This window comes from Callorhinchus milii, unplaced genomic scaffold (genome assembly GCF_018977255.1).
Source record: "Callorhinchus milii isolate IMCB2004 unplaced genomic scaffold, IMCB_Cmil_1.0 Scaffold2, whole genome shotgun sequence".
Lineage (NCBI taxonomy): Eukaryota > Metazoa > Chordata > Chondrichthyes > Chimaeriformes > Callorhinchidae > Callorhinchus > Callorhinchus milii.
Window position 1 is genome coordinate 89985882 of NW_024704743.1, and position 24536 is coordinate 90010417.

At 39.6% G+C, this 24536-nt stretch overlaps 1 protein-coding gene across 4 annotated transcripts in view; it reads right to left on the reverse strand.

Moving 5' to 3' along the window:
- Nucleotides 1-24536, reverse strand: part of rims2a (regulating synaptic membrane exocytosis 2a) — a 390995-nt gene that overhangs the window by 76492 nt on the left and 289967 nt on the right. For all 4 annotated transcript variants that reach the window (XM_042332189.1, XM_042332190.1, XM_042332192.1 and 1 more), the window contains one exon: nucleotides 12434-12675. In XM_042332189.1, the coding sequence (XP_042188123.1) occupies nucleotides 12434-12675 (242 nt within the window). The remainder of the gene's footprint in view (nucleotides 1-12433; nucleotides 12676-24536) is intronic.

Here is a 24536-nt window from a genome sequence, read left to right on the forward strand (position 1 = left end):
GATTTTTAATTATCTCCTATGCATTGCACAAATCTCTGGAGCCTGTGTTAGCTGTGCCAAATGCAAAGGAAAATAAATATCTACATCCAACTTTGGTCGGAAAAGTCTTGGTCACGAGGAAAAGCTGACAATCTCAGTATTGAAATTCAATAAACAGTACGTAATGACATTTGCACAAGAGAAACAATTCATTTATAATGCAAGAAAGCCACTTACTCATGGTTCATGAGGAATTGATCAGAACAAAATACATTTAAAATCTTTTTTTAACATTGAGTCTACAAATACTGTCATGGATGAGTTGGGCTGAATGCCCAGCGCCTTGGGATGTCCTCCGACGTGAAAGGCGCTCTATAAATGGAATCTTGTTGTTGTTGTTGTATTGCATGAGCAAAAGGCGATTCCTTTAATTGAATGGTGGCAGATAATGACTCAGACAGGGGACCATGGCTGAGGTTAATCAGATTGAGGATGAAAGTCATTCACTCAACACAGGTTTAATGCATCAATTTCATTTCCACATATCAATGCCAAGCATCAAATTTTATGTTCCGCTGCAACCTAACTTATCAGAAGAAAGCATTCCTTGGCTGTAAGAGTTGCCTATAGTGATATGGCATGGCTCCCCGGCATTCAGCCCAACTCATCCATAACAGTATTTGTACCCACCTGAGCCTCTTCTATTCCTTTCTCCCTCTTGTATGAAAGTTTTCTTTTAAGTAAATTGATACTATTTGGTTCAACCACAGCTTCCATGTTTCAATATTCTTGCCATCCTCTGGGTGAAGAATTTCCTCCTGTACTCTATTAGATCTACAAGCTACCATATTTTTTGAGTGATGTCATCAACTTTACAGGAAACACAGAATAAAGTAACATCGAGAATACTTTTGTTCTACCACTGCAACTTGGAACGAGACATCAATGACTTCAAACTGAGTTTGTCACTTTTTGTTGAGACATGCAGAGGAGGTGTCATGAAAATAATAATCCTTGCATTTGAAATAGTGCCTTTATCGTGCTTCACAGGATTTGCTGTGAAGTGGAGTGACTGTCTATTGTAGACTCAATGTTAAAAAAAGATTTTAAATGTATTTTGTTCTGATCAATTCCTCATGAACCATGAGTAAGTGGCTTTCTTGCATTATAAATGAATTGTTTCTCTTGTGCAAATGTCATTACGTACTGTTTATTGAATTTCAATGTTTTAATAATGTCTTCAATTTGTCATAATCCCAAATCACAATATAAAAATAAAGAGTAATGATAGCACTGAGACAATGCCTGTAAGTGCAGTGGTTTCAAAAAAGATCATCCTGATATGTTTTCAAATTGATTCATGAACATACAATCAAAAAGTTCCAAGTTTTCCTAACTTTAAATTGTGTCCTTTATTATGCAGTGGGATGGGGGAGATGGAAAGTGGTTTTGTTCTTCTCTTCATGAATATTATGACAAAGAGCAAGTAGAATAACACTTAGCTAAAGCAATAACCAAGGCAAAAAGGATTTGGGGCTATATTGCTAAATCAGTTGAGTTTAGATCCCCACACATCATACTCGGGGTGCATCGTGCTCAGATCAGAACATATTTTGAATAGTATATACAGTACTGGTCACTGCGACATAAGGGGACTGCACAGGCCCTAGAACCATCGCAGAGGAGAGCAATGAGGATGATCCCCAGTGTTAGAGGAATGAGCTATGAGCAGTGAATAGACAAACTAGGGCTCTTCAGTCTTGAAAGAAGGGACTCAAAGGTTCATAAAATGGGATTGAAAAAGTAAACCCAGATTAATACTTTAGGATGCATCATGGTAGCAGAACAAGAGGGCATAGGTTTAGAGTTGTAAAGAGCAATTTCAGGACAGATACCAGAAAGTTTTTCGTTAGTCAGAGAGTAATCAACAACCAGAACAGGTTACCAGGAAAGGTGGTACAGGCCAAGACACTGGACTCATTTAAAAAGCAGCTTGATGGTGTGATGGGGCGATAGTAGAATGGGTGTTCTAAAAGAATGAGATTGGATGGCTGAAGAGACTTCTTTATCCAACCCCATCTTGTGATCAGAAAATAGCAACAGTTTTGCTTCATTTTCTTAATTTTTAAGAAACCCAAGTGAAGGACACTGGACAGTTGTTAGCTGAGCATGTCTGTGGCATTATAAAGTGCCATGTGAGGAGCTGCTTAAGTAGTCCAGCTGCATCGACTACTCCGCCTGTCACAGTTGTTAGGCTCCAGTTGGTAGTTAATGTTATGGTCGCAACTTATAACCACCACAGTCCAGGCAGACGCTCCAGTCCAGTGTTGGGTCTGTACTGCATTTTCAGAAGTGCCATCTTTGTTCAAGCAGATGTTCAAGATTTCAATGGCACTATTTGAAAAGAGTTTCTCCCAATGTCCTGGCCAACATTCCTCCAAAAGCCCCAAAATTGGTCATGCATTTCATGATTTGTGAGTCACAGAATTTGTACTACAAGGTACAGCGAAAAATTCATCATTAATGAATTAAGGCTATGACTGCCTCCAAAAGAAATCTAAAATCGAGTCCATTGGTAATTAAGATGTTTTATGCTATCATATTCTCTCTGGTAAATCATGCTAGAGATTGCCACTGCTCCACACAAAGCACAATTCAATGTTCAGAGATACCTTCTGAGCACATCAATCGCTTATTTCACTCCTCTATTACGATATTGCCACATTAGGAAAATAAATTACATTTTTCAAAAGACCTTTAAATAACTTCAAAGTCCACACATTGACTAATTTGAATCATAGAACTAAAATTGTGACAGTAAATGTCATGATTGAGTTCATGGCAGAGCAATGGAGATTCATTTTGCACTTTGCTATGCTGACATTCTGTATATTACCTAATAAATCTAATGCTTATTAAGACTCAAAATAGATATCATTAACATTTACATCCTACAATTATGAAGCATATACTTCCTAATGTTTAAAGTAGCTTTTAACTTTAATTTGGAGATTTTACCTAATAAAGAAAGCAAATTACAGAACAAATAATATGCAGCAGGACAAAAATCAATTTGAGCAGCTCTAAAACATGCTTCACTTGTGGCAGAAAAATTGCCATGAATCAAATGCATCTTTTTTTGTTAGTCGGGTGTCTGACACATGCAGAAACTCATCACCTAAGAGTATCCAAACTAAACTGAGAATTCCATGCATCCTACCTACACATGGAAATCCCAGAGATAGATTGTTGGAATGGAATGCACACTCTCTCCCTGGATGGATATAAACTGCTTACCTAATTCTGGAAAGTATTAGGCACAAGTTGGCAAGAGCCAAGGCTTGGGGACCCCGAGTGTGCGCTGAGTCACTGCTGGAGTCTAACCAGCTAAAACCACATAGCTTGCCATTGATATTGTTATCTGGCAACCTTTTCAGCTCCTTGTCCAGTTAGGGCTTTGGGTTGCAGGGTTAACAGGAGCTTGTTTACCCTTCCAGGTGTTGCTGAAGTGTCAGGATGGCAGGGCTGTCATAAGCAGTGCCCTGGAATACTGCAGACCCGCCTGGCACAGGAACCAGACCACCAAGACTGCCACAGACGCTCGATTCCGACATTCTGTTGCCAAACATGTCATCTTGGAGCCAGTTCAGCTCCAAGGAGACTCTGTTTACCTTCCTGCCCCCACTCCGCCCAGGAGGATATGCATCTCTTCTGGTCCCTTTTTAAGTTCTGCCATGGGATGTGTGTGTGAAAGGTTATAGCTCCATCCTTGCTCACAAAACAGGGAGATTGGACTAAAGTACGTTGTAACCTGTTTAGTATCAAGATAATATCTTGCTCAGAAATCAGTGATTGGGCTGTGTTCTCAGTGTTGAAGCGACAGCGGCAATTTTTGGGTGGTTTTCTTAATACATTGATGATGGGACAATGGAGCAGCTTGAAAAATATTTATACAAAATGGGGAGAAAATCCCTGGGCTCACCGTGTTATACTTATTCCTCCCAGTAAATGAATATTTACTATTTACATATCAAACTCAGATGCTGAGCATATCATGCACTGATGAATATACTGAGCCATAGTATTCCACTGGGAACAGCAAGGCATCACAGGGAACAGAAAGGCATCAACTCGTCAATGTTAGTAGTATTGACGAGTTAATCCTTCACTCATAAAGGAGAATATTATACTGTATTTTTTTTCAAAATGAAATTCTTTTTTAAAACAGAATCTTCTTCCTGATGTTTGAAATTCATGTGCAATGGAGAAATTTAGCTTTTTAACACTGGAATTTATTTCACATTGGCAGTACCATTAGGGTTTGAATCCACTTGTGTGAATGGCCCATTATAGTTGGATTTCCCAGAGAAAGGGGTCCCAAACAGGATACACCATCCAATGTTTTGAAATTCTGATACTCGCCCAAATAAACAAGAATTATATACAATCTAATAACAATAATCCTTGCATTTGATATAGCGCTTTATCAAGTCGTGGAGACGTATCAAAGAGCTTCACAAAATATACTGTAAAGTAAATTGACTGTACTGACTAAGTGTATGCGACACTATCCTGCGTGAGGGGCTGGATTGAGTGAGCAAATTTTGATTATTAGTTTTTTTTGAAGGGATTATTACCCACGGAAAGGCGATTCACCAATTGATTAACAACCGGGTTCCTACTTACTGCTAGGTAAACAGAGGCATTTGGAGTAAGGAAACTTGCCTAAGGTTTCGCTCTGCCGGGAATCAAACCCAGGTACTCCTGCTTGTGAGGCGAGTGCTCTAACTAATGTGCTACAGGACTCCGATAAATAAGAGGTCTAGCCTGTGGCCGTTAATTCTGGGAAGCTAAATGACAATGATGATATAGACTCATACACAAAATATCCTTACCCACAAGGGTTACACCACAACACTGGGCAGATATCCAAGTTCTTGTGCAAAGCATTTGTTTAACTCACCAATGTAACTTTTAAAAGACTGGCTTGCTGCTGTCCTCACTTAATGTTTAAAGCTCAATTGCATATTGACTTCCTAGAGCCATTCTTTATCCCTCTCAAATTAGACAAAACTTATTAAAAAAAACTAATCTCTCAAAGCCTTTCCCAATGAAAAAAAACATTAATAGAAACAGCGATGTATTCAATGACTACAGTGCACTCCAATGACCTTTGGAGACTGCACATTCTTTTGGAGTAATTTGTTTTAATCAGTCACATAAGAAGGACTCTAAGATGCTACTCTGCATGGAGGGCGCCATATAAGTGCAAGTTGTTGTTGTTGCTGACTCACAATGTATCAGTAGACTCTGAACATAGGTCTCTAGAACCCTGAGTTAATACTGCTTTAAGGGACCACAGTTTATTGGTAAAGTTAGTAAATCTGTCAGTATGTGCTCATAACTGTAATAACATATCCATTAATGCACTTAGTTCCCTCGTCAGCTCCCCACCTCACAGTGCTTAGGCAGCAGTATAAAGCGTTTTGAGATGTCCTCCAAACATAAAAGATGATACAAATTGTATTCTGTTCGTAGTTTTATGTGTTACAAAGCATCATTTGGCTGAGTTAGTAGCACTCTGGCTCAGAGGTTGTGGGTTTCATTTCCACATCAAGTTCATAGTCCAGGCTGTCACGATAGTGCAGTACTGGGAGAGCACTGCATTATCAGATCGCTGTCCTTCAAATGTCACATGAAAGCCAACTGCTTGGTTAGGATATTAAAGATTGCATGACACTAATCTAAAAGCGAAGGGAGTTTTTTCCGATGTCCTGGCCAACGATCCTCAGTTAAATTGGCCATTCACATCATGGCTGTTTGTGGGATCTTGCTGTTTGCAAAATACCTGCGGTGTTTGCCTACAAAATACTATGTCACTATAATTAACCACAATTACTTGTAAATGGTTTTGAGACTTCTTCTACATTTTATGTGTTGTATCAAATATAATGATTAGTATTATATTAAGTTTTGTGAGCATTGGGATTCTTGATAATGACATACAGAATGGAACTTGCCCGATTAAAAAAGTGTTGGCAGCAATTGTGGAATACGTTTCATGTTATTTTTTGAATTGGAAATGAATCTATAGCTGAAATCATTAATGTTGTGTTCTTGACAATGTTAGGATTGAAATAGGAAACTGTACAACATTCCATGGCACCGTGCAATTGTACAATTACTGTGTCACAAATAATCAGAAAAGACAAGGAAGCGAGATAGGTTACAGGAAGATTTTCAATGTAACTGCCAAGAAACTGGGTGTACTGGTAGCCAGCCAACAACTTAATCATGACAGCGCACAAGTCTCACCTCCCGGAAATGCAGGATGTAACATGATAAACAAAGATGTGACCTAGATCCTGGATGTTACAATGTAAGTCAGATGATGTAACCAGTACCAAATGGCCTTGTCTGACTAAACCAATACAATTCTGTTTAAACCATGGATAAACACCAAAGGCAATTAAGGGAGGACGTAAACAATAACAACGACTTTCATTCAGCCTTTCACCTAGGATGAACTCTCTGAAGCGTTTCACAGAAATGAGTACTGAAGGAAACATTAGTTACATTCTGTAGAATGGCAGCTTAAACTCAAATGTAGTGATAATTGATCTGAATCAGAAAGTTGTGGGTTCAAGCTCCATGTTAGGACTTAAACTCATTGTTCAGGTTGGCACCAGTGCAATAATAAGGAAGTACTGCATTGTCAGAGTGATGCCTTTTAGATGAAACATTAAACTGATGTGTTCAAATGCCTGTTCAAATGTTAAAGATCTACACCCAATTTGAAAAGAGAATAGTAATTCTTGAATTTGATTTTGCCCTGCAAAATACTAAGTTTTTGCCTTGTCCGGGAATCAAACCTGTAGCTCAGTGGTTATATCACTCGCCTCGCAAGTGAGAGGAACTGGGCTTGATAATCCCTTCCAAAATGAATAAATAAATCAATTTGGTCTCTCAATTCTCTTTGTGGGACAATGCTGTGTGCATTTGGCTGACGCATTTCGCCTACAAAATATACAGTCAATTCATTCATTTTACAGTATATTCTTTGAAGCACTTTGAGACGTCTAGAAGACGTGATAAGGCGATATATCAAATGCCAGGATTTTTATATTATTATAACCTAGGTCTTCTCAATTGCAGGCGAGTGCTCTAACCAATACGCTACAGGACTCCGTGAGAAGAGAATTTCTCCAGTTGTCCAGCCAACATTACTTCAGAAAAAATGGTTGCTTGTGATATTTTACAAGAGTAAATTGCTGCTGCGTTTGCCCACAATAACAGTACTCATTTAACAGTAACTGCCTGTGAAGCACTTTGAGATTCCAATTTGATATAATGCTATTTTTTTGATACACGTCTTTCTTTTCTAGCAATTGTGTATCAGGCTTTTCTCAAGACCCCATAGCTCTTGATAGAATTTAGTTGCTGAGGTGTGAGATTGAAGAAAAATCGTAAATGCTGGGAATCTGAATTCAAAACAGAAGATGTAGCAAAGGCACCATAAGTTACTCAGCATCTAAAAGAGAAGGAAAGGTGAAACAATTTGGCTGTAACCCCATATCGAAGATGAATCACACTGAAATGATAGCCTATCTGTCTCTTTCAGTTGCTGATCAACCTGTTGTTAAAATAATAATAATAATGCTTGCATTTGATATAGTGCTTTTCACATCTTCTCGACGTCCCAAAGTGCTTCACAGAATAGACTGTAAAGTGTACTGACTGTATATTTGTGGGGGAACGCGGCAGCCAATTGTTCAGAGCAATGTCCCACAAACAATCGTGGGTTAAAAATGACCAATTTATTATTGTTTGTTTTGGAGGATTATTGTCAGGGCTGTGTGTGGAGTAAGGAAACTTCCCCAAGGTTTCCCGGCCGGGAATTGAACCCAGGTCTCTCACTTGCAAAGCGAGTGCTCTAACCGCTGAGCTCCATACACTTGTAATGAGAGAAGCATTACGTTCTGAACCAGAACAACATGTGCTGCTTCACAGAATAACATTTTATTATTATTAGGATGACACTTTTATTCTATTGCATACTTGTTCAGAAATAAAAGCACCTTAAGCTTTCATTTTCATTAAAAAGCCATTTTACATTGTATCCTTAAATATACTGCCCTACTTTGTGAAGCACAACTAAAATAAGCACTTAAATTACTTTGGTGATGAGTTGGAGCAATCCGGTCTCAAATGAGCATCGAGAATCCAACAAGCAAATTGAAGAGACTAAATTTCAGACAACAGAATGGAAATTGCTGCTTCCAATTTTCATTTGAGCTGCTGTCGAGCTCCAGTTGTTGCCAACAATCAGTAACAGCATCCAACAAAATTATTCTTCAGTACAAGCGCGTTAACAGATGTCAACAACAAGGTACAATGATACAAAGCCTAGTCCCACACATTTTCATGAAATCTGATCTTTCTCCTTTTTAAAGGAAAATTCGTAGACAGTCAGCAATGTGATATTGCCACATTCTAATTTTTTGGTTGACCTCTGAATGGGAGCAATTGCCAACTGTTTATTGGTCATTCACTGCCTGGTTGTTTGTGGGACATTGATATGTGAAACTGGCTGCCGCATTTTGCTCACACATTACGCAGTCAATCCATTTTACACTATATCCGTGAAGTGCTTTGAGACGTCTGAATGACATGATAAGGTGCTATATTAAATGCAAGAATATTATTATTAAACCCACAAGTTTGTGTCAACAAACCAGTTCCAGTTCAAAATTGTGATCCTCAGCCCAAAGGCTTTCTGCAATAATTTTATTTTCTCTCATTTTTTTTTTTTGGGTGGGTCATCTTCTCTTCACTCATTCAGTTTCTTTATTCCCAGCACCATTCTTCCTGACATTATCCCGATAGACCATCTGTTCCCAGGACTCAGCCATGGCTTCTTTTTCGGTACAAGAGCGATGCTGTCAGATTCACCTTCTTAACTCCCCTCTCCCCACAGTAGACCTATTACCTAACATGATAAATCCGATCTGGACAGGAATTCAATATGAAGGAGCATTGGTATTACATAATCATAGAAATTTATAGTGTAGAAGGAGGTCATTCAGCCTATTGAGTCTGCACTGGCTTTCAGAGCAAGGTGTTTATTCAGTCCCATTGCTCTGTCTTAGCCCTATCCTTCTTCATACCTCTAGCTTTCATATACCTGTTTACTATCCTCTTGAAACCCACAATGAACTCTGCCTCTTCCACCTTAGTCGGCAGGGCATTCCACATCCTAACAACTTCCTGAGTGAAAATTTTTTCCTAAGCTCTCCTTTTACTCCTCTTGTGACTATCTTATGGAGTCCTGTAGCTCAGTGGTTAGAGCACTCGCCTTGCAAGCGAGACACCTAGGTTCAATTCCCAGCAGGGCGAAACCTTGGGTAAGTTTCCTTACTCCACACGCCTAATAATAATCCCTCCAAAACAAAACAATAATAAATTGGTCATTTTCAATCCACGACTGTTTGTGGTACACTGCTGTGCGCAATTGGCTGCCGCATTTTGCCCACAAATATACAGTCAATTCACTTTACAGCATAGTCTGTGAAGCGCTTTGAGACGTCTTGAAGACGTGAAAAGCGCTATATCAAATGCAAGGATTATTTATCTTATAACTGGGGCTCCGATTCACTGCCTGCCTTTCCAGTGAAAATAGCATTATCAGAGAAAACTTTTCATCTTACACACTGGGGCAAGACATTAATAAGTCTAGTAATAGTTTGAATTTTCTCTTGAAATTATGTGCAAATTCTAGAAATAACCAAAACTTTCTTTTTGTGCACTACTTTGTTTTCCCATCATGTGCATTTTTTTCAGGGAAACTTGCTTTATGATCTGTTGAAGCTAAACGTATCAACATATACTGTTCCCGATGTTACTAGCACATTAGCGCAATGCTCTACTCCCAGCACTATCTGCTCAGTACCCTTATACAAATGTCATTTTGTTGTTGTGCTTGGTGTGACTTCATTCCATCCTATGTTTTTTTTGATCACTACGGTAAGAGCTTATTGGCTATAAATATGGGCATGTGATTTACTTTTGCCTGAGAGTAAATCCCCATTAACAAATGTATTTCATTGTGTATTTGGTTAGTTAAAGGAGGAATTCACAGAAACAAGGTGTGTACCTAGCTTAGTACTATACTGTAATGTACTTGGCGCCACTCACTGATTCCTCTCAGGATTCTGTGATGCATTTTCAAATATGAATTTCAGACAATCAGGAAAAGTCTACAGTAAATTTACAATTTGTAAAATAACATACCCCAATCCAGTGCTAACATTTCTTATCCACACAGCCTGTGTTTGCATTTTACCCCCACAAGCACAACAGATGTTACTTTGCTAATAAATGCAAGGGACTAGCAAATAACCCACTTATATTTGTAAGCACAGAGGCTTTTTTCTCCTTTCAATGCTTAAATTCTTCACTCCATAGAGTGCCAAAAGTCATAATAGAAGATGGAATGTTTTCCAGAAATTATTTTAACACCTTTAAATAAGCATTTAATAAGCAAGGGAAGAAAGACTGTCTAACTCTAGTCACACAGGCACATATATATAAAACATCTGCTAAGGTATATTGCAAGCAGACTGTCAGAAGTTTCAATGCATTTGTGCAAAGCTTACCACTGACTGAAATTTCCTAGATTATATCCATAACAAATGGATATGCTTATCAAATGGATGTCAGTCCTTTTACCATAAAACCTATTGATGCATTTTAATAATGAAGGAACAAGAGAAACAACCAAAGAATGGCTTACACTTAACTGACCAGTTCCCCCTTTTTTTAAGTTTACTTATTTCCTGGGGTGGGAGGTGGAGAAAGGAAAAAACACCTTTCACTCTAAATATTGAATTCTGATTAGGATTCCTCAATGACTTTGAATCACAAATTGTCAATAACTTTCAATAACTGGAAGTACGTCATCCTGACCCATTGGAACTCTGGTTGCAGACTGCTATGGAGAAGAGTTCCTGCTATGGAGAGGAGTTCCTGTGAATTGTAGTTGGCAGTTCCAGTTACTCGAAGCAGTCAGCATCTGCAACTCAACGGCTCTTACTGAGGAATCCTGGTAAGAATTAGACTCTAATAAATGTCATCTGAGATCAGAAAGGTTGTACCTTTTAGGAAATGTGAAATCTATGGGCTATGTTGGGCCAATTTCAGCAGTAAATTTTCAGTGAACAGACACTGAAATCACAAAACATTCACAACACTTGCTTCAAGTAAGATAGGCTTTAGAATTTCATGCACTGATGATTTAGAAAGGTGCTACATGTTATTTATTTGTCCTGTGGTGCTCTTGATAGGTGGCAGTGAACAATAAAACACCTGTGCATTGTTTGTTTGCCTCCTGTTTGACGTACAGATCTGGCCTTATATGAAGAAAAGGAAACATAAAACCTGGATAACTCAACAGAGATTTGGGCACTGAATGAGAGATTCTCCTCCCCCAATGCTCCCCAATTATTTTCAAAACTAACCATGAAACCACATTCAATCCCAAAACAGAAAAATAATTTGCACTCTTCACTATTATCAATCACATTCAAGTAAAAATCATTCCATTGCCAATGTTTCACTACCTAAATTATCTTGCTAAGCAAATATGTGCATTCCATTGCTTTTGCTGTATATGTTACAGTTTGAAGAACCAATAATGAGTATTCTGCCACTCGTGTTTGAGGACGACCTGTTCTCACAATAGTTTTCTGTGCCTTTTGAAAAATAATCTTCAACTCTTCAAGTTCAATATGCTCTGATTGACAATGCAGTTAAAAGCAAAAAAAATCAGTTACTTTCATCTTCCTCTTCTACACTATGAATCCAAAATGACTGTTATTAGAGAACGTTATTAACTCCAGGAAATCTGCAGCTGCTTTTAAATAATGCCGTATTAAAATTTGCTGTTGCTTTGAAAACTTAATTCCTAATGGAATCATCTGTAAAGAAATAATGGTTTTGTAGCCCACAATGTCAATTCCTTGTTCCAGCCAGCTATCGGCAAACTGTTGCAAGTTATATGAACTGGCTCCTATGAATCTTTGTAGAGAAAAGAAAGTGAAGATATTTTCTTTCCAGCTTTTCTTTTGTTCATGTCGTACAACACAAATCAACACATTCACAACAAATAATAATTCAGCTTTACGAATGACTGCAAATGGAAACAAATTAAATTAGGATAGAAAACATCTGTTTCTTCAAGATCAAACGATTGGTTTCCTTCAAAGCATTTTGCAGCTACTTTCATTAATTGGGATGCATAGCTGTACACATTTTGAATGAAAAGAGAATGAGAAATGAATAGCAAAGTGCCTAGGTTTTTACATCATTGGATAAGCAACTCATCAAATGGTCATTCAATAGCAATAGGTATCTTCAAGAATTACTGTAACAAATAGAATGAAAAGGTGAGACCTACCTGTTTGGCTGAGCTGAGAAGTGCTACGACTGCGTCTTGACAGGCCGACGATAGCCACCATCTTGGCTCCAATGCTCGATCGACGCTTCTTGCTACCCGTGACAACTGTACCCACTGCCGTGTCGGACTGGCTGCCATCATTTTTCTCCAAGCTGCACATGTCTCCGCTCACGCTGGTGCTTTTCGTCATATTCTTTCCTGAGGGCCCCATCTGTCTGCTTTGCAGTTTGGATGTAAAGACACTGTGAGGCGTTGGTACAGATAAATAGCATGGGCAGAAGTACGGGGTAAAAAGGAAAGAGGAAGATACAAAAGGACAGGTTTCAGCCAGAGGGTCTGGGAAATTGCAGGGTCAAAGTGATTCAGCTACAAGGTATTCTAAAGCAAGGATAACACAGTTTCACAAGTCTCTACACTAGTAATGAACTATAGAAACTACTGAATAAAGTGGCCAATGTTCCTAACATAGGATGAGATAGCCAACTTTTGAACACATGCAGCAGTAGATTTTATATGAAAACGTTTGTATGTTAGCATTAAGGAGATACATGAAAAATTTAAAATGTATCGCTTTGTCATTAAATCATGCTTGATAATGACATGTTAAACAGCTAAATATTCCCACTTGTAGATTTAAATATTACCAATAAAAATAGTTCTTCTTTAAAATAAATGTTGGTTTGCTACTGTTATTCTTGAAATATTTGAGAACAGATCCAGTGTTAATAGCTTACAAGGGTTTGCAAGAGCCCACTGATCCGGGAAGGATTACACTCACACATGCTCTGTTATGATGCAAGTTCAATGAGGTGAAAATGTAAGGGCATTGTTAATGGAGTTCGAATGGAGAAAACATTTTTTTGTTTAGGCCATAAATGTTACATTATTGACAGCGTGAACTTTCAATGGGAAAAGCCCAAGACGCATGAAACATTTTTTAAGAGCTAGATTGCTTATTTTAGAGGAGAGAATTTATACTTGTACAGAATGTAGATTATATTGCCAAATTATCAAACTTGTTTTTGGAGTTTACTAATGTGCGAAAGAAACTTTCTGATCCTTTGCATTGGGACTAATGAAAAAAATGTCAAAGTGAAGCATTGTCTTCATTAATATTTCTCACCTGCAGAGACTGAAATAACTGCAGTAAGCCTTGCACTCGGCAGTACACGTGAGATTCCTGACATGTGGTTACAAAGGGCAGATCTTCCTCATGTGTATCAGCAGAAATTTGCTCTAAGAAGTCGAAAGCGACGGTCTGGAACAAGTCCTCATGACAAAGCTAATTGCAGGGGTACGATAATACTGAATTCTCTATGAAACTGTTCAGATAAAATCTATGCATATTACACTTTTCTTTACTACACTGATCTCATTTAATCCTTATCCACTCTGGCCTTGAGGGATTTCAGAGAAGTAACCAGCAATACTGCAGTAAAACCACAACTTGTTCTAGCTTCTGTGCAAATGTCTGTCTAAAAGTGTTAATATCCAAGCTTCAAGCCCTAAAGCTAGGGCTGCATTTATGAATCGGTTGCCAAATACCAGCAATCTGTCGGCAGTTAATTAAGATAAAATCTTCCATAATCCTGGCCAATAAATTAATGAGCGTTTACTGAATGCTCTCAGCTCATCGGACAAATACTGGGGTCCAAAATATGCAAAGCAGATGGAGTTGCATTAATTGCAACTTCCAGCTTGCAAATCCCTCATTGTGAATTTTTTTGGGGGGCGGAAGGGAGGCAAAATTTGCATATGATAAGCTGGTAAAGTCCAAACAAAGCTTGTGAATGAAATATTGGTGGGAAATGGCAGTTGCTTTGCTCACCTGCCCCATTGTTGGACCCTGCCCGATTGTGAATATCACATTTTAGATCCAACTACATTCACTATTAAAGTGAAACAAATTGCTGTATAGGAAATGTGGGAGTATATAACAGCAACAATCTGGAATATACTGCCTGAAAGGCTGGTGGAAGCAGAGTCAATAACTTTCAAAAGGAAATTGTATATATATTTGAAAAGAAAAGAAATGCAAGGCTATAGGGAAAGAGTGGGGGAGTGGGACTAATTGGATAGCTCTTTCAAAAAGCCACCACAGACACGATGGGCGAAATGGCCTCCTTCTGCGTTGTAGGATTCTGTGATTCTATAATGTAACCTATAATTACCTAACTATCTTGTGGAGGATAAAAATACCAGGAATAATGGAAATCAAGGTCTTCACCGAAACCAATAATATACATTTCCTTTTCAGGTTGACTACCTGTATAGTGTTGCCTTTATTTTAGTCTCGTGAAGAATGCTAGTTTGCTCTTAAAGTAACAAAGCGATTGTTATATGAGATATAGTAGTCATTGTCCTTAATCACTTGACGGATAACACATGTGGGTGGCGGGTATACAGAACTCCTTAATTACATTCAGTTTAATTATATCTGTTCCTTAATCAACAAAGGCATCAAATTTGATTAAATTTAAAACCTGCCCCTTTAACAACAGATTCAAAACTGAGCCCCACTCCTCCCTGTCCCGGATTGTGGATGGTTTCATCCTCAGGCTCTTCAGACNAAAAAAAGGCTCCGTTTTTTGTTTAAACAAGCCTGGAGCTGGACAGACAATTATTCCCAGCCATGGGAGTAGAGCTTCCGCGATGGGAACAATTTCAGGAAATCAATAAATTCAGGCCGCAAAACAGATTTAGAATCTGGAGAGTCTTTGGATAGAACTGTTCTCCTGCACACACAGGGCAGGCGTTCAGTCCAAAAACAGGATAGGTGACCATTTCAATCATGCCATTTAATAAACCATTCCTTAATAAACAAACAGAATTCTTTATGAATACCATCAATTTCTGTACTACAATTGTCGTGCTGTGCATTTCAGTGTTAACAATTTTAATAATCGTAATAATCTTTACAAAAGCAGAAGTCGCTGGGACCACGCAGCAGGTCAGGCAGCATCTATGGAGAAAGGAAAGTGAGTCAACGTTTCGGGTCCACGACCCTTCGTCAGAACTCAACCTTCCTTTGTTTTTTAAATGGTGCCACAAGATCTTTAACGTCCACCTGAATAGGCAGACGAGACCTTATTTTAGCAGCCGATTAGAATGACGGCAACTTTGGCCATGCAATGAGTGTCAGCCTAAACTACATGAGCCTCATTATGGGGCTTGAACCCACAACCAGTCAGAAGCAAGAATGGTACCAATTGAACCAGAGTAACATACAGGATTTAAATAATTGTACTTTTTATGTTATTACAATATTAAATTAATGTGAGCATGGGGGTTGAAATCACTGGGGATAATTAACGAATGGAATGATTTATGAAAACTGTAGTATGCAACCCCAAGAGACAATAGATTCAGTCAATTTTATAACTATTACTGAATGCGTATGCTACCTGAAACTGGTAGTTTACTATAATGCAAAAAGGACTGTTTGTCTCCTTGAAACAACAACAACAAGATTGCATTTGTACAGCGCCTTTCACGTCGGGAGGACGTCTCAAGGCGCTGGACAGTGTACATTATTTCAGACCCGAGCTGGGGTCAGGGGAGGGAAGGGGGGCTTGGCCGATGGCATGGTCGAAGAGCAGGGTTTTGAGGCGGGACTTGAAGGAGAATAAGGAGGGGGCGAGGCGGAGTGACTGAATTCCTACTGAATAAGGGGGCTTTTATTCCTTAGTTTTTTACTCTTAAATCCTTAATATTTCCTCAGTTTATTTCAACGTCTTTATAAGTCACAGTGTTGTGACATTGTGATGTTAACCGTATGGTGATAAGTAAATGGTGTTATTTATTTTCCAGCATGCAACACTACCACTGTACTATACTGTACCATATTCCTAGGAACAGATTTAGTCCACTACAGAATTATTATAATTTTCATTAATGCTTAATTGTCAGTGAAAATTGAGGAAAGTTCAGATAATGCTAACAATAAGAATAATAAAGGAAAGTAATCATATTTTGTACATCTATTGAATATTGCCCTTTCAGCTGGATTCATAAATCTCCAGAGTTGACAGCTGAGAGTACAGGTCAAGCTTTCAAAATATTTTTTTAAAAATTCAAAGCTATTTATCAAGGAAACAAAACAAATGCATTTGTTTATCAAAATAAAACTGACAAGAGTGACATTACTGCTTCTCTCTTGTAATAGCTTCCCTGAAATAATTGCCAATAGATGCTGAACCAATCCTTCTGATCCCACATCTGGTCCCTGACCAGGACCACTTTCCTCCACCTCCAAACCATTGCCCGACTCCGAATGTATCTTACACTCAATGCAGCCGAGATCCTTGTCCATACTTTCATCACCTCCCGCATTGATTATTCCAATGCCCAGTCTCCCCAGCTCAACTATTCATAAAATTCAACTAATTCAAAACTCCCTCTGCTCATATACTCACCTGCTCTAACCTCCATACCCCAAACACACCAGTCTTCGACAGTTTCCACTGGCTCCCTACCACAGAATACATAAACTTAAAGGTCCTCACACTCGTCTACAAATCCCTTCACGCCCTTACACCTACCGATCTCTCCGACCTACTTACTCCCTACTCCGTTACCCACCACCTCTGCTCGGCTCGTTCCGACCTCCTGCTTGTCCCTTGCACCATCGGCAGACTTGCTTTCAGCCACTATTCCCTGAAACTTTGGAACTCTCCCTCAATCCCTCTGCCTGGCCCCCACCTTCCCCTTTTTTAGATCATTCCTGAAAACTTTCCTCTTTTACTTTCACTTCAGACTGAAGTTCAACTAATGGCAATAAAATGGCAATAGATTCCGCAAAATCAGATTTTCTTTATATTTGTTGTGTGACTTTTTAACAATCTATTTGGAGTAAAGTGGCTCTAATTTAATATTACACTTAGTTTTCTCCTCTGGATCTACAAACTGAAAACAATTACTAACAGTGCCACCAATAAGGGGACACTTGTCTCATTGAATGGTGGTTGTCTGTACTGAAACCACAAGCTACAATCTCTGATGTTACCATTCCAGCTGGATTCATAAGTCTGCAGCATTACATCTACAAGGTCAGGTCAAGCTTTCAACAGAAAAATATAAAGATATTCATCACCTCAAAGGAAAAAAACACAAATGCATCATCCACTCAGTTAATAAAACTGACAAGACTGAAACTAATTCCTAATATATACTAAACCAACAGAACTAAATTCAATAATATCTTGTTTTTGTACAGCCACTGTCACACAATGTAAACATCTCAAAGTGCTTTACAAAATACCAATAATCAGAATTAAAGTGAATGTTATACAGCCAAACACAGCAGCTTACCTACACTAGCAACATCCCATAAACAACATTGAGATGTGCAGCTAATTAATCTGGATAAGCGGGTGATTTTGGATGAGGTGCCACAGTAAGAGTCAATTAATGCCAGTGAAGGTTATCTTTTACAAACATAAATCAACCAGGTCTACCCTTCCCTTTTGATTAACTTTAAACAATTGATTTGAAGCACTGTGGCCCAATTCCAATATAAAAACTGGATCTACAATAATCACTGAGGTTCTGTCTTGGTTTCCTTGGATTGAGGACAACAGCCCTCATTTATAAAATGTATATCAGTAGCTATCTATTAATATCCATCCACCCCATGTATCAAATGGATGGAGATTTCTCTTTGCATTGTCAAATCAAACAGCAAACCAGCTCCATCCCTCCCAGGAATTAATATATATCATTAAATATCAATCCAATCCCTGGGATTGGTATCTCAATATAAAGTGATGCACATTTGCAACATATTGCTGAAGTAATGACAGACTGAATTGGGGTCAGCATGTCTTGCTCAATGAAACAACTGTATTTTTAAAAGTTTTTTTCCAAACTGAACACTGATAATGCAATATGGGTCTGCATTCCCACACTTACAAGATCTGAACCTCAGTCAGGCCTGTCAATATCCTGACTGGAGCATTCACTGACCATGTTTTCACATTGCCCTTGGGTACTTACAGAGCAGTTACTGGGAAACAGATGTGGGAGCAATGAACCTAGATACTGGATCTCTTTGCTGACCAATTTTTGTTTTGGTCAGTCAGCCGGATGTCTAGGCATTGGAAACCCATCACCACACTGAAGAGTCAAACTACTAAGATTTTCACATACAACAACAACAAGATTCCATTTATAGAGCGCCTTTCACGTCAGGAGGACGTCCCAAGGCACTGTACAGTTGGGTCAGGACCCGAGCAAGGGGGAAATGTTCAGGGTGAGGGTAGGGAAGGGAGGGAGCGAGGAGGGGGTAGAGAGTCGAGAGGGGAGCTGAAGGCACGGTCAAAGAGAAAGGTCTTGAGACCGGCCTTGAAGGAGGAAAGGGAGGAGGCAAGGCGAAGGCACTGGGGGATAGAGTTCCAGAGTCTAGGGCAACAGGACACATCAACATACAGTTGATGTGTCCTGTTGCCTGCATATGAAGTGCAAGTGTAGAGGATTTCCAGTGTAAGCAGGGATCCAGCAAATGCTGGAAAGGCTCACAAGAGCTATTGCTGCCTACTGTGCTATGAGTGACAATGTCATAGGTGACCAGACATCACAGAAGTGTTGACCAGAGGCCGCACTATAACATCGACTGTTATAATGCAAGATACAATTTTAGAGATCCAAAGCACAGCATTATAACAGGCTCTGACCGTGTGCATTGAATTACCCATTTGTCTGCAACAGAGTGCATACCCCTAATTCCCAGAGAGCCAAGGCTTGGGTCCAGAGTACACACTGGGTTTCTGTGGGAGTATGACCACATAAAAACAAAGAGTCTCAATGAAAGAAGAAAATAAGTTGTTAAAATATGTAGATTTTCAAACCATAATATCTGTTCCTTTTGTCCAACCCCAATTTTAAAAAAATGTTTTAAGAATGCATACTCCATTCAGAGAATGCAGATTAAATAAGCATATGACACATTTTGTGTGGGTTAAATCTTACAATTTTCTGACATTTTTATATGAGCTACTGTATTTCTCAGACAGTAATAGATTTAAGAATTTTAGATTCAAACCATTGTTTAGTTCCTTGAATAAGACATTTATGTCATCAGTGTGTAGAGGGGCCAAAAGGAAATAATTTTGAATAATTACGCCACCTTATTATTCACAACACATGTTTAATTGCAATAATCCCTCTCAATGGAATTATAGATTCAGACTCTGTATTATGGCGTGCTTCAGAAACAATAATGACAAAACCTACTGACAACTGTGTAAATCAGATCAGAACCACAGAGCTATCTCAACACACAGCCACTGTTCACAGTCAAGCACTTTAATTGTTTGCAGGAGAACTATAGATTTCATTTTACAAATTTCAAGGCTGAGATGGATGGAGTACCGGGAGCAAGTCTTTAAATGAGAGATTGCAACTGTGCCCATGGCAACAATACATATGGCTCAGCAATGCTTTTCTTCCTCTCTGCACGTGTCAATCACATCAGAAACAGCAGGCCTAATGCTCACAAGATGAGTCACTAAAGCACACCCCAGAGAACCGAGTCGCTGACAAACTGTGCGTGATGTTATAGCACCAAAACCGATATTGTGCCATTTTGTTCCTATTTAAACAATCAAAACTATGGAAGAGGCTTTCTCTTTCAATTTAATTGAGATCTTCTTTCTCATTCAATAGCTTTCAGTAAAAGGGAGACACAAAAACAGGTATATGATCCAAGACACCTACTGCATAGACACATTCCACTTCCCAAGAGGCTGAAGTCCAGAAAGAGCATTGCCTCTTACCAGTTTGGAAGGCGAGAGAGTAGCAAAATGTCAGAAAATGCCGTGATATTAGAAACAACAACACAATTACATTTGTATAGCGCCTTTCACGTCTGGAGGACATCCCAAGGCACTGGACAATCAGTGTTTCAGACCCGAGCTGGGGGTCAGGATCGGGGAGGGTGAAGGGCAGTGGGGGACGGAGGGTGACCTTATTTTGAAGGCACGGTTGAAGAGGACGGTCTTGAGATGGGTCTTGAAGGAGGTAATGGAGGGAGGGAGGCGGAGGGACTGCAGGATGGAGTTCCAGAGGGTGGGGGCAGAGTGGCAGAAGGCCAATGCCAATGGTGGGATGACGAGGAGGGGGACGTGAAGCAGGCCGGAGCCCGCTGAGCGGGGGGAGGGGGCAGGTTGGTAGTGGGTTAGAAGGTCGCAGAGGTCGGGGGGAGCGAGGCCATGGAAGGCTTTGAAGGTGAGGACCAGGATCTTGAACTGTATCCTCTGTGTGATGGGAAGCCAGTGGAGTCAGGCGAGGATGGGGCTGATAGGGTCGCGGAGCCTGGTGTGGGAGAGCCTAGACAAATATCTGAATACTGCCTGATGCAATGACTCCAGGTAGCACCGGTAGATCAACCTTACCAAGCTACTCCCACCTCAGATATCTTCAATCTTATGACACCCAACACTACTGTCCACTTATGCCAACATCCTCCATACCAATTTACATTTCAAAGATTCCATGTAAATATATCTACATGTGCAAGAGTGTAAAAAGCCCTCACAAAACAAACGATGAAAGGCTCTATTTATTGTGTTCTATTTTACATTAAATAAATACTAAATAGAAAGTGGCTGCATAATTATGAATACTAAATAATAATTGCATTTGTAGGACATCATTTATGTCAGAAGGGTGTCTCAAATCATTTCACAGGATATACTGTAAGGGGCAGTGTTTGTATTTTGTGGACAAACTCAACAGCTAGTTTGTGTAGAGCAATGTCCCACAGTCAGTCATTAAGTGATTCAACAATTTTGTTTTGTGGTTTGTTGGCCAGGTTACAGGGAGAATGAATCCTGCTTAAATAATAATACTGGCATTTAATATAACATCTTATCACGTCGTCAAGATGTCTCTAAGCATTCACAGATTATGCTGTGAAGTGACTACTGTGTATTTTGTGGATGAAATGTGGAAGCGAATTTTACGCACAGGCATGTCCCACAAACAGCCATTAAGTGAATGACCAATTTTATTTGGGGGATTGTTGGCCAGGACACAAGGAGAAGCTCCCTTTTCTTTTCAAATTGTGCCATGGATCTTTAACGTCCACTTAAACAGGGAGTTTTGTATTGCAGTGATATACTGTGACATGCATGGTGTACCAACACCTCAGCTATGTACCACCCATCAATTCATCATAGAGCTGCAGCTTCCTTCCTCGCTACATTTAAACTATGGCTCCATGGTGGCCTTACACTGCTTCTCTAACCCTGTACGTCAATTGCAGCTATGCTACAGTGTTTGTACCAGCCCAATGCAAAATAGCAATCAACAAACAGTTGCATGACAGTATTAATTTTCATTGTACTAATGTTACTGTTATTATACTCACTGCCTGGCAATGAACATATCCTGCTTGCAAATCTGGTACCAAATAATTTATAATGAGAAAATATATGGATTCCTCCCGTTTCACTTCCTTGCGCACTCTCCAAACAGAAGGGTCGGAAAGCTCTTTCACATTGTGTCACTGCAGATGAAATCAAGTGAATTAATCCTGAACAGTACTCTGGTCAGGCTCAGGTGTACTGCATGTCTTTCTGGTCACTATGACATAAGGATGCTGTCCAAGCCATAGAGGTGGTACAGAGGAAAGTAACAAAGATGATCCCAGTGTTGGAAGGCTGAGGTATGAGCAATAATTGGATACGATACAGCTTATCAGTCTTGAAAAGAGCTGTCTCCCAGGGTACCTTATGACCCCAGAGGGGACAACATTTTTAATGGGCTTGAGAAAGTAAACCCACAACAATACTTTTGAGTGCACTGAGACGGTAGAAAATAGGTTTAGGGTTGCAAAGGTCAGTTTCAAGATAGATACCAAGATGTATTTCTTTGCCCAGAGAGTGACTAACAACTGGAACAGGTTACCAGGAATGCTGGTTGAGCCCAGGACTGGGACCCATTTAAAAACAGCTGATGGTATGATTGGAGGACAGGAGGAAGGGTATTCAGGATGGGTGAGATGAAACTGTCTGCGCGGCATTCTTCATCTGAACCGATCTTGTGGAAGTCAGGTTAACTTCATTACTGTCAATAACTTTTGCATTTGGTATATAGCATCTTTCATGTTGGCAGGTTATCTCAAAGTGCTTCACAGGATTTACTGTCAAATGTAGTAAATGTAGTGTGAAGGCAAAAGCAGTAGCTAATTTGCAATATACAGCCATGAAATTAATGATCAATTTTACCTGGGGACAGCTTTCCAGGACACTGGAAGAAATTGCTTTTCTTTTTGGGTTGTGCCTTGGGATGTTTAACATAATAATAATAAAACTTGCATTTGATATAGCACTTTATCATGTCTTCGAGATGTCTCAAGGAGTTTCACAGAATATACTGTAGAGTGAGTTGACTATATTTTGTGGGCAAAATGTGGCAGCCAATTGCGCACAGCAGTGTCTCATAAACAGTCGTGGATTGAGTGACCAAATTATTTTTTTGAAGGGTAATTACTATCAGAAAAGCGATCCACGAAGCAACTAACAACCAGGTTCCTACTTACTAATAGCTAAACAGAGGGGTGTGGAAACTTGACCAACGTTTCGCTCTGCCCGGGAATCGAACCCATGTCCTCTCACTTTCGAGGTGAGTGGTCTAACTACTAAATTACAGGACTCCACAGGTAACATAAATTACCACACACTTCATCCTAACTGAAGCAAATTAATCTCCTTTGACAATGGAAGACAATTCAATATGAAATTTGACCCTTTGTCTTACGTCAAGCCATAATAAAACATGAAAGGTTAGAAACCTCTGTTAGATATGCAAAGTTAGGAAAAGTCCAGAGAGAGCTCGATACAATTCTGGGTAAAACACTGGGGAAAAGAGACATAGAACTAGAGATATGAGAAAGCAAGATGCCTGTCAAGATACGTTAACAGTGTTATTGAAAAATTGATAAATGAATGATATGTATTGTGAATGAGCGCCTGTCAAGGCTACAATGGTGTCAATGCTTGAAAACTATTGGTAGGGAAAAGATTTATGAATGGTGATAATGAAAAGACCTGACAGTGCGTGTGCGCATGTGGTGGGGGAGAAAATAGAATGGAGAGTGCAGAATGCCTTGGAACCGCAATGTATTACCGTGGCAACGGTTGCAATATGCAGAAGATGAAAGCCAGCACGATCTGTGAAGAAGTAGTGAGAAGGTAGTAACGTAAATTATAACCATGAATTATACACAAGAAATTGAACAACAGAGACTTTATACCAATATTTGTACTGTATGTTCATCTGCTCCAGTCACATTTCTGCAGTAGAATTAGGGTAAAGAAGGGACACCGCCCAAAACAGTATTTTCCCTGAGAAGCTAGCAACAGTATTATGGCCTTGAACATATAGTATTTTAATCCACAGACGGTGGCCTTTAATTAAGGTATCAGCCTGGTTGAGTTGCAAGATTGTTTCTGAGGTGTGGAGGCGCTGACGTGAGCCAATCAGGAGGGCCTCGGTCTTGTTGACATTCAACTGGAGAAAGTTGATGCGAATCACATTAGGATATACGTATATAGATGACACCCAACTCTGTGTCTTTGCCTCCACCCTCGACTCCAGGACCAGAATGTCTGTCAGACATCAAGTCCTGGATGAGAGCTAAGTTTCTCCAGTTGAATATCAAGAAGACCGAGGCCCTCCTAATTTGCTCTCATCAGCACCTTCACACCTCAGGCGTTAACAGCAGCACCATCCAGGAACCTTGGCATCTTGTTTGACCCTCAATATTGTCCTTTGGACCCCACATTCATGCCATGACCCAATCTGCCTTCCCCTATCTTCACAATATCGCCCTGTTTCCCAGCTTATTTTTATTATAATTATTATTATTATTATTACTGCCTCTTCCCTCAAGCTGCTGAAACCCTCGTTCACGTGTTCATCACATCTAGGCTCGACTACACCAACTCCCTGCTTGTCGGCCTTCCAAACTCTTCCCTACACAAGCTGCAGATCATCCAGAACTCTGCAGCTCATGTCCTCTCCCGCACAAGGCTCCATGACCCTATCACCCCCACCCTCACCCAGCTCCACTGGCTCCCCATTCATCAAAGGATAGAGTTCA